Here is a 15,560-nt window from a genome sequence, read left to right as displayed (position 1 = left end):
AAGGTTGGGGTGAGAGGAAGATGGAGCCTTTGAGGACCCAGGAGCTGACGATGGGATCTGAAGGAGACGGGATTGTACCTCTTCCTAGAGATGCTGCCTGGCCTGCTGCATTCACCAGCAACTTTGATGTGTGTTGATTAAATAATACATTTGGGTTATGATATCTCTTAATTAACTATGGCATCACCCACAATTTTAGTTACTATTTATTTGTTTTTTTCCAATTTGTCTGCTTATATTCTTGTTTTTATTTTACCATTAATTAACATATATAAATTATATTTCATCAATATTGTTCATGCTCCATTAATGTTAATGTTAATTTATTAATATTTCAAATGAATGGGGCCACACTGAGTACCATCAACGGCTGAAGTAATGTTGAAGGGGCGAATGAGAAGCACATCCAGCTGCTCAGCTCATTACCTTCCCGAGCAGTCACTCAGCACTGCAGTGCTGCAGGAGGTCGGACGTGCCAGCACTTGACCTTCAACAATCCCATACTCTGCAGTGTGCAGATGCAGAAGTTCAAGGCATGCAGAACAACGGAAGATGGATAGGTGATGGCTCCACCAGAATGCTGCCAATAATGAAACACAATTTATTCCATTTTGTATTTAAATACAAAATGAAAACTTAATACTTTGTGGAGGATTATGGGTGGGACAGTTCTCCAAACTGATTGGAACAGTATCCAATGAACAAGTAACTGCTTGATCTAAAAAAGATAATTGAGTTAGCTGTCTGGAAATTCATTCCTGGTTATTAGGACTAAATGCAGCAGATCTTCAAGTTATCTCCATTGAAATCAATGGAATGGATGTTGGATGCAGAGACTAAGTTAATGTGACTACATGGCGCACTTAGCACTAGACAAGGGAATTCTAAGTAAGGACCCTGAAGAATAAAATGATTGCTTTGCTACAAGCTGGATAATGCAATCATTCTGTATTCTCTGCTGAAATTATCTCCAAAAATAACCTTCTTCAGAAACCAGACACCGATCTCAGAAGGCCTCCTCATACTTTTATATCGGATGTTTACTAATTAATTGGTGGTAAATCATTTTCAATCAACAGTATATTCCCTTTTCCAGTAACAAGTAGTGACAGCTAATTAGCAATCAATGATATTAAATACTATTCTTAAAGCAGACTCTATTTGATAGTACTTCCCCCTCATTGTGAACTCCTACCAATTATTGTAGGACACAACAATTGTAGGCCGTATCTCGGGTAATGATGAGTTTGAGTACAGAGAGGAAATTAAGAACTTGGTGGCATGGTGCGAAGACAATAACCTATCCCTCAACGTCAGCAAGACAAAGGAATTGGTTGTTGACTTCAGAAGGAGTAGCGGACCGCACAACCCAATTTACATCGGCGGTGCGCAAGTGGAACAGGTCAAAAGCTTTAATTTCCTCAGGGTCAATATGACAAATGATCCGACTTGGTCCAACCAAGCAGAGTTCACTGCCAAGAAGGCCCACCAGCGCCTTTACTTCCTGAGAAAACTAAAGAAATTTGGCCCATCCCCTAAAACCCTCACTAATTTTTATAGATGCACCGTAGAAAGCATTCTTCTAGGGTGCATCACAACCTGGTATGGAAGTTGTCCTGTCCAAGACTGAAAGAAGCTGCAGAAGATCGTGAACACGGCGCAGCACATCGCACAAACCAATCTACCGTCCGTGGACTCACTTTACACCGCACGCTGTCGGAGCAGTGCTGCCAGGATAATCAAGGACACGACCCACCCAGCCAACACACTTTTTGTCCCTCTTCCCTTCGGGAGAAGGTTCAGGAGCTTGAAGACTCATATGGCCAGATTTGGGAACAGCTTCTTTCCAACTATGATAAGACTGCTGAACGGATCCTGACCCGGATCTGGGCTGTACCCTCCAAATAGCCGGACCTTCCTCTCGGTTTTTTTGCACTACCTTACTTCCCATTTTTCTATTTTCTATTTATGATTTATAATTTAAATTTTTAATATTTACTAATTTTAACTATTTTTAATATTTAATATTTGTAATCCAGGGAGTGTGAAGCACAGAATCAAATATTGCTGTGATGATTGTACGTTCTAGTACCAATTGTTTGGCGACAATAAAGTATAAAGTATTAGGTCATGTGTTGAGAGTTGTTTAAGAGAAGGTTTTTAAAGGAAAACTGTGACTTTTATATGATCTGGCAGCTAAAAGAATGAAGGGCCAGTTTAATTAATTAAGTGTCACCCATGCAAAATCTTTAATGCACCCTCAGAAGTCTTTCAGTGACGACATTTTCATCTTTACTGTCAATACTGAGAGACTATGAAAATTCTGTCATTGTGTAAAACGTATTTTTACCGTACCATCAGAATGATAGCTTAACATATTGATAAAATGCATAGCACTTCCAGCCACCATGTTACCTTCACATACTACCCTTAAAACACAGAATTTCTATTTTATTGATAGGATATGAAGGGAAAAAGTATGAGTTACCTCATGTCATAAGACTGTCAAGATCTGCCAATGTCAAGGTTATTTAACTTTAAGTGATAATCACAAGGATATGTTTACACTGTGGTAACAATGGGTACAAATGCATATGGCGTTCATGTAAAATTCCCTTCTCTGCTGTTAGAGCAGCAATATCCATACATTCAAATGAAAACAGTAAATAAATTTTCAATATCTGTTTTTTTGCTATAATTGTAGAAGGAGAATCAATTAAGCATTTGAGCCTATTACCCCACAGTTAAATTTTAAAAGCCAACATCTGTTATTCCACAATGGCGTAGCAATTGCTGGAGCAGTTCAACTTGTGGCAAACACAGTGAATAGGAATTTTGGCCTTGGCCTTAAAGTCGTTGCACGTTTTCAACACAAGCTGCTAGAAATGCAAACTGATAACATTGCAACAAGTCAAAGGACTGCTCAGTAGCACTTGAGCTTTGGCTTCAATGGACTATCATCTTATTCAATACAATCTGAGGGCAAAAACAGAAGAGAAGCCACAGAAAATGATGGGAGAGGAACTAAATGGAGTGTTAAAAGCAAATAAAATTAGATTAGAATATGAGGACATGCAGTCCTCTTTTATTGTCATTTAGTAATGTGTGCATTAAGAAATGAAGGTAATGAAAGAAAATCTGTTAAAAAGGAGGATAAAAGAAACAATAAAGTAAAAATATATAATAAATACTGCAAATTTCCTTCACACTCAGTATAAGTTTACTGAGGATTTTGTGCAGCAAATGATGGAGTAAGGCAAATTATTCAGCAGCTTGTGATGATTCACAACTTATGACATCACTCAGTCAAAACAGGTTGCTTGGGATATGATGGTGGGCGGGTCAGTCATGCATTAATAATGAACAAGCCATTACTTTTCCAGCAATTTCTCAACCATAAACTCTATAACATGGTCTTATATATCAAATAAACTTTAAATTAAATTATCCTCTCACATAACATCTGAAAAAAAATCATTTTGACTAACCAAATCATGCCTGGCAAGATCAGTCCTCTCCAAAATCATTAGAAAATCTTGATTGATCTTACCAGGAATTTGGCCATAATTCTTTTCTATGAAGAATGTTCTAAAACACAATTTCAAAAAGCTCTATATCACAATGATTATTTTAAGTATTTTAGAGCAAAGTCTGAAATGGTCCAATGCTACTGATGAAAACTTTAAACACATACAATACATGCACAAGTTTACAATGCATTCAAATACAGCAAACTAAATGACTAAACCAGGTCACTACAACTCTGCTAATTGGACTAGATGAATGGAAACACTACAAAGCAACAGACATTTTAAAGGGATTTCCATATTGGGAATTAATTAATGGAGCAAATTTACTTAGAAGCTTTCAAGAGGCAACAACTGTAGACCAATTTATTTTGTTAATGCGTTAATTTATTTGCTAGAACACTAGCATCTAGTTTAGTATTCTTAGATCTCACAGACTGTTAAGTTGTAGTGCAGTTATAATTTGGTTCATGCATTTTTAACTTCTTTCATTTTACAAACCTTTCCAATTTGCAAGAATTGTGGAAGTTTTCTCTTCTAAAAAAAATTGAAGAAAGCAAAAAGCTTATGATAAACAATTAAAATGTAAACTAAGTTGCAACAAGAGTGTGGGGGTAACTTCAATACAAGATTTCAGTATTAGTCATATGACACTGGATGAGATATCCAGAGCTAAATACATGCATTCAAAAATCGAAGGTCCAGTGCTATGAAAAGTGCTTTTGGAGGTACCCAAGTGAATAATTTAATGTGTTATAGACAAAACAAGAGCAATCAATCCCATTTTCCTTACAGTAATGGCAACCCAAAATGAAACAAGAGTAGATATCCGACCATCAACTCAACTGGATGGTTGACAATGATGAATTTATTGCTGGGTGACCATACCAAGCAATTGCAGGCAACTTAGTTGTAGCCTTTATCTAAGGAACAGTGCATGGAATGTCCAGTCCTACATGTTTAACTGGCAATACACTGCATGGTCATTATAGGATTCAGTTGAATTCACAAGTTAGCAAGGTAATTGATTGTGGGGATAATTGGTTTACAAATATTGAACACCAGAGAAAGTTCTCTCCACCCTTTTTGAAGTGCCTAGTTAAGACTGTTTCCCATGCCTTTCGCAGAAGAGGTGCTGACAAAACTCACAGCAGTATCTGCAAATCTTATTATTTCACTTAAGAATAGGGAGATATTTTACAAGGTAACAAGTTTAGAAACAACTCTGTTAACCATTCAGCCTATGGGCTTCCCTTTCTCACGCATGAGCTATTCCACCAAATGTGCTATCAAAGTGAATGGCTGTTTACTATTGCTTGAAAATAAATTTCCGCTGGAAGCAGGTCTGAAAGTCTTGTGCCACACTGTGAGTTCTGACTGCTCAGGACTGATATAATGATGTCTAAAGAACTGGATATTCAATTCAAGAAGCATGTATCACTTCAGGCTGCAGACAGAATGAATAGTTGTCAACAGAAAAAGTTGATTGCAAATTGTTCAAAATAGTTAAAAATGTTAATGATTAGTTCACAAAAAGATTATTCATATTGAAGTATACGTTTTTAAACAACAACAAATCATAAAAAAGGATGTTTGCAACAATATCAATGTAAAAGATGAAAAAAGCAATGCTTGAATTAATGTAGATGGCTTTGCAAGAACTGTTACTTAAAATGTCTGATTCTTTATTTATTATATCTTTCCCTCTCTAGATAGCATGTAGTTAAACTCCCAACTATCATGACTGACAGTTTCAAACTTTCATCAGCAAAATTCTTTATCTAACTTTGAACAAACTGCACTGCAGGTGCTATTCATCTCCTTCTGAGTTTGCACCAACTTCATTTTCTTTAATGGAAAAAAACACAGATGAATGATTAAATGAAATACTTACCTAAAACAACATGAATTTCGTCATAAATAAAATTGAATTGAATGTTTGCCATACATAAAAACACAACTTTTTCTTGCATCGTGCACCCATTCCATCCTAAATCAATGTAACCTCCATTTTTCCATGGACTCCTGCAGTGTGAACCGCTATTATGCTTAAAATATTAGACTGGTTATGTTGGATACCTGCTGCTAACTGGATGTAACGACAGTAGACTTCTGGAGTTCCAGTACAAGTCTTTACCAAGCCCAGAACGATTGATAGCTGTTAGATTTTACGGGTTCCTTTGCTCAAAATGATTTAGGTATGTTATTATTTTTTAAGGTCTGCCTTTTAGTTTTCAGAATTGCATTAGTGCCATGTGGTATTAAGGGTAATGGTTCCTTTCACCATTAGAACCTATGGTCTAAGCTTATGCAAAGGCTTTCATCGGAATGAACGGTATAGTGGACTACATGAATTTGAGCCAGTTTCAATTAACTTCATGGTGTCGCTAGAACACAAAACCCCACTGAAAATTTAACTCAGAGATACTGTATTAGGGAATTAAGAAAAAAAAATCATCGACCTGTAACTGCTTACACCTTTTAGTGAAAGAGTATGGTATTAGAGGTGAACACAAATCAACATTCATGCTGGGATGTGATTTTAAAAACTGTATTGAAAGACAGATCTCCTCATCGTGAACAAGCACATAGAATCCTAACCTACTGCAAGTAACGTAAGGATTTGTCTCAGGTTTTAGGAGTTCTGGGTTATCCTAGTAAAACAGACAATGAAATGCAGCACTGTCATTTTAAACCAAAACATTTCTCAGGCAACAATAATTATCAGCAAATATGCTTGATTTTAGGAAGTGCTGACTTTGAGATAAAGGCATTCTTTTATCCAAGGATTACATTTACTTTTTATTTGAGGGAATCACTTAAGGACATTATGTTATATGACTGTCTCAGATCTAATAAGGGATATTCATATAAATGTCCTTTTGCTGCCATATAGACTGTAATGAATGAAGTGGATGCAATTGAAGAAAATTTTTAGCAAATGTAAATAAAATTATATAGCAATTTAATGATAAAATTCAACATTCAAAGATAATATTACAAGAACTTAAATGTACAATGCCCTGAGAAAAGTTCATAACATGAACTTGTCAGTGAAAGGTAAAACACAAAATTTTCTTTTAAATCAAGTCAAATTTAGAATCATTCTGCAACACAAAGTTTTAAATTGCATTAAATAGCATTATTAAAACTACATTAAACATTAGATTTTGGTCAAAGAATTGTTTCTTTAGGTAGCTGACTTTAATTCAGTAGGCAAAGTTTCACCTCATCAACTAATTGTGTGATATTTTTGATATGTTGTAAAGCTGCTTTATATATTGTCCCCACTTTCCTGATGATATGGAAATACAGGGAGTAGGGGAGAAGACTTAACTGACTTGGAAGAATGAAAAATGGAAAATGATATCTTATGAGCCACAGAGTCCTACATCACAGAAACAGGCTTTTTGGCCCTCAATGTCTATGCTGACGATTAGTATTAATCTATACTAATCCAATTAACCAATACTTTGGTCCATATCCTTTTATACCTTGGCAAATGAGGTTCTTGTCTGGATATACTTTAACTGCTGGGAGACTACCTGCTTGCACCACCTTCTCACATAGATTGCAACCACCCTACGAGTGAACCATCCTCAGATCCCTTGAAAGCCACTTATTCTTGCCAATGTCTCAGTCATAGGAAACATCTACACTATTTATGTTCTTAACAATTTTGCATTCCTTTGTTTGGTCCTCTCCTATTCCAACAAAAGCACTCGGCCTATCCAATTGCTCCTCATAATGAAATATTCCATACCAAGCAGCACCTTGGAGAATCTCCTCTGCACCTACTCCAGTGTATTCACATCTTTCCTATAGTGTAGCAACCAGAGCTGCACACAATACTCCAGCTGTGGTTAAACCAAAGTTTCTTAAAGTTGTACCACAATTTCCATACTCTTATATTTTATACCCTGGCCAATGAAGGCCAACATCCAGGATGCATGCTTTACCTGTGCTGTCACCTTTAGGAATCCACGGACATACACCAAGGTCCCTCTGTTCCTTAATACTTCTTAAGGGCCATGCCATTTAACAGTACATGTCCTACTCTTATTACTCAAAATGCATAACCTTGCATTTATCAGGATTGAAATCCATCTGCCATTGTTCTACTCAACTTGTCAACTGATCTTTATAATTCTGTAACCTAAGTCTAACCTCCTCACTGCCAATAGCACCAATAGTTTTTGTGAAATCTGGAAATTTACTCACATTCCTCCTATATTCATATTCAAATTGTTAATGTACAGGTATATGGGATGGAGTAAGGGTCTGCAACTGACTAATGCTAGAAACTCATTCTACGATTTATGATCTGAAATAATGGCTTATGTTGGGAAAAATCAACCTCTTTTTCAATTCACTACATTAAAGTCGATATATCTGAATTACACAGGTGGAGTTAAATCTCCATCTTTGCTTCATACAGGTTTCGCCCAAGAAACAGGAGACAGATCTGTCACCCAACTAAATGAAAAAAGTGGCAACGACCAACTTTATTCAGTTGAGTTTCAACTGGACAAATAGAATTACTGGAGTGAATTACTGGGCACTTAGAGGAGCCTTGGGGTTTTGGAAATGTATTGCTCTCAGATCTATATCAAACTGATTCCAAATGATGTTAATTCAGTTCCTGAATATTTTCTTGACAATTTTTCTTTAGATACCCAAAGATGCAGATAAGTAATAAAAAGGAGAAAAAGTAGAGTACGTTTTTTTCTGAACATTTTATGATCATTTGCAGGATCTATGCCTCAGTGAGTTTTCCAGATATTCCCCAGGAACAAGGGCGATATAGCTTGAAAGATATTCTGCAGTCTTTAATTGGGAATGAAAACCCAACGGGCAACTTTGGAATCAGACAAAATAAACACATAACGCATGGGTAATCCCCCGAAAATGTACTTTCTATTAGCCAACTGAAATGGTTGCTTTTTCTTGCTCCTGAAATGCATAATTTCCATTGATATGGGAACATGACACACTCAAGTACTGAAAATGATATTTAGTTATAATTTTTTCTTAATTTTAGCTCAGGGCAGAATAAAAAGAAACAACCTTTTTGATAATGACTGTTAGCAAGAATCTAAATGGAAGATGTGTATAGAGCTCAAAACAGATTAGTAAAGGGCAGAATGAGCAGAGGGTCACTTTCTTTGAAATGTCAAAGATCAAATGATTTGGAACCAGAATGATTATTTCAATGGTTGGTTCTGTCGTAGTACAATATATAAAAAAAAACAGGGAATGCAAAGAAAGTACCAAGCTGAAAGGAAATGAACTAAAGCAGCTACAAAATATGTATTTCTTAAATGCTGTGGCTCATATTTTCTAAATGTTATTGAAGTATTTTCTGAAATTACTGTTAAACGAGATTCTGAAGCATATTAAAAGCGTACTCCAACTAACTGAAGAGCTGTGTTATCAATAATCCTTGACATCATACACCTGGACTATTCTTTATTGCAAAATATCCAATAGAACAATCAACGACTGCCCAAAGTCAAGTTAGGAAATATTGAATCGGTGCTATACATGTCATTATATGTAGGTTCCTACTTACTTGTTTCATTATGAAATTATTTGTATTTCCATAAATGTGTTTATAATAAACATTAGGCTGGACTGTGTCAACACTGTTTGATTTTGTTTTTCTCTTTCTAGTCGGTGTTTTCTCCACACACAATGTATCTGAGCCATTCGCTGAATGGGCATTGAATATTAGTATAACTGTGGCCATGAAAATGTTATTATAATTCTGTATTTGTAATGTACAGACCCTACCTAACAATTATTCAACCATGTCAGCTCTAAATGGAACTTGAACAATCAACCTGATTACAGGTTGTCAAGCATTTTTCTCGAAGTGTCAGCCATTTCCTTTCATCTCTCAGCAGTACAAAATTTGTTATTTTTAAGAGGAGCGAGAAGAAACGCAGGGTTAAGCACACAACATTAAATTCACTGGATAGAACATTCAGGAGCCAATTCATGTCAACACACTGCCATGGAAACTGAACGTAAAGAGACAGTGCTCCTTTCATTGCGATACTTCCACTTTAATACGATGTCAGTCGGCTAAATATAATTTCAGAAAAAATATACTTATAATTCACATAAAATGCAGTTATTTTAATCTTTAGCTAAATAATGGCAATCTAAATTATGTAATTTTAACCCAATGGATAAGTTAATGATAGTTATTTGCATTTTCATATTTAGAAATACTACATCTCGGAAATCTAATGTATTAAATACAGAATTTGATATCCTGTGGATTTATGAAAAGGCAGACCTGTCTCTTTATTGGTAAACTAAAAGAAGAACTTCAGTACCTTTCATCAAAGAAAGTAATCCTATTGTCAAAAGATTTGCAAGATTAAAAGCTTGTGTTCATAGATCAGGTAATAACTTATTCTTTTATCCACCTAATTAACCATTGATATAAGCTAAAGGTATAAAAAATGGAATACAATTATTCTTTAACAAATCAAAGGTTTTGTACTTGCAATTTATCCTTTTTAGGGTCCAGGGAATGGGATGGAGAAACAAAAGGATAAAAATGGTTATATGATTACTCACATGATGAAAATGAAAGAAGATAAAAAGCAGAATGCGCCCAGGCCCCATGAGGTTGACACGATAGACAGAAATGGAACAAAATAACAGGTTAGTTGAACAGCAAAAAAGACACCACCTGAGGTACCACTTTCTGCACTGACAGGGTATCACTACTGCAATTTCTAAGCAAATACTTTTGGCACTATAAATAGCTATAATATAGCTGAAGTAGTTTGATTATTTCAGTTCATTTTATTTTGATCTGAAGCCAATTGATTCTTTTATCAAGCAAAGTTTCCCTGTACAATGGGATGATCTGGTATAAATCTGTACCAGTATACAATGCAATTAGAATCTGAGTTGCAGACATAAGCTGATGGCAAATATGTCTCTCAGTGAGGAAAAATCATGGGTGCAAGTAAAATCATAATGTTATAATCTATTTCTCTGCAACTAGATCAATTTTGTCTTTGTCAAAGACTTAAAAATGCTCCAGTCGGATTATGGTGCATCATAAAAACTCAAAAAAAAAGAGCTGAAACAGTGGAATTGTGTGTAATCTATTAATGCATGAAAACCTGATACACTCATGAATTACTTTGTCTCTTACTTACTATTGTCTCTGCTAACACAGCAGATAAATGTAGTTGGCATGAACAGAAAATATTTAATTGTCGTATTGCAGCATCTTCTCTCTTCTGAAATATTACCACCTTGAAATACATCCTTTATTGACAATATTAAATGCACTATCTAGTTATTACTTTGTGTCACACTCTGTCTCTGAAATTCACTCGATCAACTTCAGTAGAATGAACTTGGAGAAGGAATGTCCAGTGTGTTGGCATAACAATATCGTGCACTTATGAGAATGAGAATGAGAATAACCAATGAGAATGAATTTTGAGTCCACATCAGTCCAACCAGCTGCCTCTGTTTCCACAAAGGAAAGCTGTTGATTTGGATGTATTTTTCATAACTCAATTGTATGAAAAATTGAAAACTTCTTCAAAGAAAGCTAACCTTTCACTTCTGAATCTAATGGAACATCTGCATAAAAATTGGAATTTTGATTAAAGTTGGGAAAAAAAATCACCTCCATCACAGAATCAACAATCTCTTTTGGCAGAAAAGATGATGAAAATGTTAAAATTCTTTATGGTAGTGTTCTGTCTGATTCCTGAAGAATTTTACTTCTTAATAAAATAAAACTTATTATTCTTAATATATTTTCCAGTTTCCCTATTGCACAGGAACAAGATGACAATGCATATCTTTGAAGCTTGTCACTTAATATGGGTTACTTTCTCCACATTTTTCATTTTTTTTCTCTGTAAAGCTATAAATATGAATCCTAAATGAAAAAAGTCTGGTCATGGCATGCAGTATAATTGAAATGTAATCACCAAGGGTCAGGCAGTGTACTTGCAAGTCATCTTAATTTATGTGGTTAGCTATTTAACTAATTGTTCATCTGATAAAATCATTTTTTTAAAAAATAACTTATTTCATGTTATTCCAAAGAACTTTGGTTAGAATATGGGATAATCTTTGAAGGCATGAAGTACTGGAATGTAGTTGACATGGAGAATGAAACCTTATTGATTTTCTTTTGAACAACTAAAAATGACAACAAAAACCTAATTCCTTTCCTTCAGAGCCAAATTCTCAAGATGAACAAGGCATTAAGTGAATGGAAATGTACTTAATGGAAATGGATATAGGCAATGCAGTTCCAGCAACATAATCTTCCAGTGCAGTGTGCCATTTTTTATATTATCCAGAATAGTATGTTGAATTCATTTCGTCTCATTTACAACACGATTAAAATATTGTCAATAGCTTCATTGGTCTGGGGGAGTCAAAATTAAGTAAAATGATTCGGATTCCTGCTCCTGAAAAATATGTGAGCAGGAAGTGATGATGCGTCCGACACTCATGCCTGCACCACTCCCTGTTATGTGTGGGACTTTAGACTTGGGCGAAGTGCAGCACAGCCATTGGTGCCGAGGGGATAACAAACTTACTGATAACTTGTTTATTTCAAAAGGTTGTTTCATTATTGGAATAGTTACATGAAAAGACTAATTATCTAATAATTGAAGTTGCTCTCACAGAATGACGTAATTGTGCTGGGGAGAATGTAGATGAGATTTACTAGGGTGCTTCCGGGAGTGGAGTATTTCTGACATAAAGAAAGACTAGATAGGCTGAGTTTGTCTTCACTGGGTTGGAGGAGGCTCAGGGGTGACCTGTTGGAGATACATAAAATAGGAGGGGTAAAGATAAGTTAGATCACAGGAATTATTTCCTGAATGTGGGTGTATTTAATATAAAGGACATAGGTTTAACATGAGAGTAACAAGGTGTAAGGGAGATCTGAGGGGAAACCTTTTCACCTGGAGGGTGGATGGAGTCTGGAATGAACAGCCTAAGGCATGTATAACTACAAGAATAAAACTATTCATGCTAGACACACGATAAATCTACACATGACACATGCTCTGCCTGCTCATGCAAACTGATTAAGCACTTGCAGCAGTGTTGTGGGTGTCACTGAGTTGGACTGTCTAAACCCAAATGGATGTTTTCTAAGTTGCATGCAGGTGTGATAGTAAGGAAAGCAAAAGCATTTGAAGTTTATTTAAAGGAAAAGGTTGTGGAGTTTTTCTGCATGTGTCCTGCTTTGGACTATGAATAGTTTTGTTCTAGAGCTTTTTCCCAATTCAATTGAGTTGGGTAGAATGAATGATAAAGTTGATTGCACCTGGTCCATGGAGGGAATTGATCAAGGAGTATCATTTCGTTTCAATAGGTTATCCTTAAACTGTAAGATGTTCCTGTCTAGGACTAGGGTGGAAGCTTGTCCTTGGTCACATGCACAAAACAAGTGATACAGCAGCAGATTTGCAAATTACTTTGTTCAAAACATGATTCCAATAAAATCAATGGGATTGAGTTTCAGAAAGGAAATGCACGTATGATGCACACCCACTAAGAAGAAATTTCTTCTGTAAGATCTTTTAAACTTAACTAATTCCTTCAGAAGCTTGGACTAATAGGTTCAGTTTAAGAAACGTGGCAAGAGCTACGTTTGCTCTGATTGGTATCCTAGAATGTTTGTTGCTATGACAACAAAATGGAAATCCACAAGAGAAAGTGGATCCATGCACACAATTACACAATCAAAGCAGCTCTTCTCATAGATAATCACAGTAGTGATCACACTTGGGTGAAATTAAACTCAATAGGAAATTAGCGCACAACTAACATTAGCATGGCTGAAGTTTCCCTAGCAATAGTCACAGTTCTACTGAAGTCAAGAATTTCTAAGTGCTCATGTTTTGCACAGTTGGAAGAACTTAGAGCTTTTGGAAGCAAACTGCAACTGTTAATGTTTCCTCACAAAATAACCAGGAGCTTGCTATGCAGGAATGGACAAGAAGACACCATCTAAACCCTGTCACTGACATTTTTTGCACACAGCAGTGCTCAAGATAGTGGAATCTGCCTTAGAGTAATGTTTGAGCAGTTATCACTATCCAACCATCAACCTGCAACTCACAGTGACCTGGAGTCGTTCCTGACAGAGGAGTTCTGAGGACCACAACATGGGGGAAGCAAGGAGTATGTCACGATTCAGAGGAATCCACTGTTCCCCCCTCTACCCTCCCTCTGTATTTTCCCAGGATAGTCATTTCAGCTGCAGCGGAAGTATGGAAAGTGTTCTTTAATTCTTTTGTCACTTCCTAGTGGGCAACGATGTATCAGGTGGCAACCTTGTTTGCAGCTTCCACCGACAGTCACTCGAGTGCTATTGCAACCATAATCTCGGTGCAAAGTACCACTGGCTTGCTTTAAAAGTATTTTTGCCCAATTGTACAGGAGATCCAAGTGCGCTTTGGTACTTTAGGCAGCACAAGACAGTCAATTCCAATTTCTCAGCAACTGTGCAACTCAGGCCAGCTTAGCATAAATCCCTGGCTCAATTTCTTTTCCCTCCCCATTTCTCATGAAGGAATAAATGAAGTCCCAATAAATTTCAATTAATCATAAGTAGCATTTCTAAAATCATTTGTGAAAATAGAGGTTTCGTTCAAGCAACCAGATTAAAGTTTTAAAACAGCCAGTGGAGAAACACTTCACCTAGAAGGCCTCCATGCTTACTTAATGCAATCTAACTGGGATCACTAGCGATCACAGATTGGGGTTCAATTCTCGTCACTGTCCATAAGGAGTTTTACGTTCGCCCCATTACTGCATGGGTTTCCTCCCACATTCCAAAGACATAAGGTTAGGGTTAGTGAGTTGGTGGCATGCTATATTAGCACCAGGAGTGTGGCAACATCTGCGGGCTGCCCACAGCACATCCTTGGACTATGTTGGTCATTGACACAGAATGACACACTTTACTGTATGTTTCAATATATATGTGATAACTAGGGCTAATCTTTTCTTTAATCTTTCCTATCAACTATAGAGTTTTCATTCCTGGTACAATATGAAAATATTTTGATGTTTCATACTGTTTAAAGGAGGACATGAATACAGTACATTGCATACACTCTCAGTTGCAGAACAGTTAAATCTGGAACCTATTTGCAGCTATAACACATGGATATGACTTTTATGTGTTAAAGTATCATTATTCCACTCCTCTTGTTGCAAGTAGTAAGGAAAATATTCTTAAGGAAAACTCTCAGTCAAATTATGAGTTGTTGTTGATTCTTTGCTTCTAAACAGCATTAACTTTGCTTGCCAATTAAGTAAAACCCCTGACAGTGCTGAAAGAGGACCCCTTCCCTCATGCAATAGAGAAAAGCTGAGAAGATGCAGCCACAGAAATGACAGTGCTCTATACTGACCTTGAATCTGGGTCGAGCTCGTAGGCTCACTTACTTCTACAACCGGAGAAAATGGTAGGGTGGATTGGAAGAGGGGGAGGGGGAGGTAGGGAGAGAATTGAAGGAAGGAAGGAAAAGAAATCCAAAAAATACAGTTTACATATCCTCACAGTAATGGAATTTAGCAGCAAAGTGAAGCTAGTGACAACACACATGCAATAAAATGAACCTGAAACATAATGAAGATTGTTCATAATGATACATCATGGAATTGAACTGAGAAAAAAGTCATTATTCTAATATGCAGCAAATAGTTAACACCTTTAAACACCAATTATTACTATGTCATTCATATCACACCATTTCACTGACAGGCACTTCTCCCTTGGATGAATACATCTGAATGAGCTCCTGTCCATTCATCTTTATGATTACTATCTTAAAACTGGGTAGGACAATAAAATATTGAACAGAAAAGACCTGAAGTTTAACCAGTAGTGCCTTCTTTGCATTCCTCGCAGGGTGCCATTGACACACACACATACTGCTTGTGAGTGGAGGCAGCATTATTTGCTGACTATGGCCACAGTATGGAGACATACAAGATTAGTTCTGGTGG

General features: G+C 36.4%; 1 protein-coding gene across 4 annotated transcripts in view; it reads right to left on the bottom strand.

The window, feature by feature from the left end:
* The window catches only part of opcml (opioid binding protein/cell adhesion molecule-like), a 2,222,745-nt gene that overhangs the window by 18,167 nt on the left and 2,189,018 nt on the right, over window positions 1–15,560 (bottom strand). For 2 of the 4 annotated variants that reach the window (XM_063038344.1, XM_063038342.1), the window contains 2 exons: window positions 14,963–14,998; window positions 4,029–4,064 (listed from right to left, as the gene is read on the bottom strand). The exons of 1 other annotated variant lie outside the window; for it this stretch is intronic. In XM_063038344.1, the coding sequence (XP_062894414.1) occupies window positions 4,029–4,064; window positions 14,963–14,998 (72 nt within the window). The remainder of the gene's footprint in view (window positions 1–4,028; window positions 4,065–14,962; window positions 14,999–15,560) is intronic. One more of the 4 variants, XM_063038343.1, reaches the window with a different exon arrangement.

The sequence above is a fragment of the Mobula hypostoma genome, chromosome X2 (assembly GCF_963921235.1).
Source record: "Mobula hypostoma chromosome X2, sMobHyp1.1, whole genome shotgun sequence".
Classification (NCBI taxonomy): domain Eukaryota; kingdom Metazoa; phylum Chordata; class Chondrichthyes; order Myliobatiformes; family Myliobatidae; genus Mobula; species Mobula hypostoma.
The sequence above is the reverse complement of the archived record's forward strand: the minus strand, read 5'-3'. Positions and strand labels throughout refer to the sequence as shown.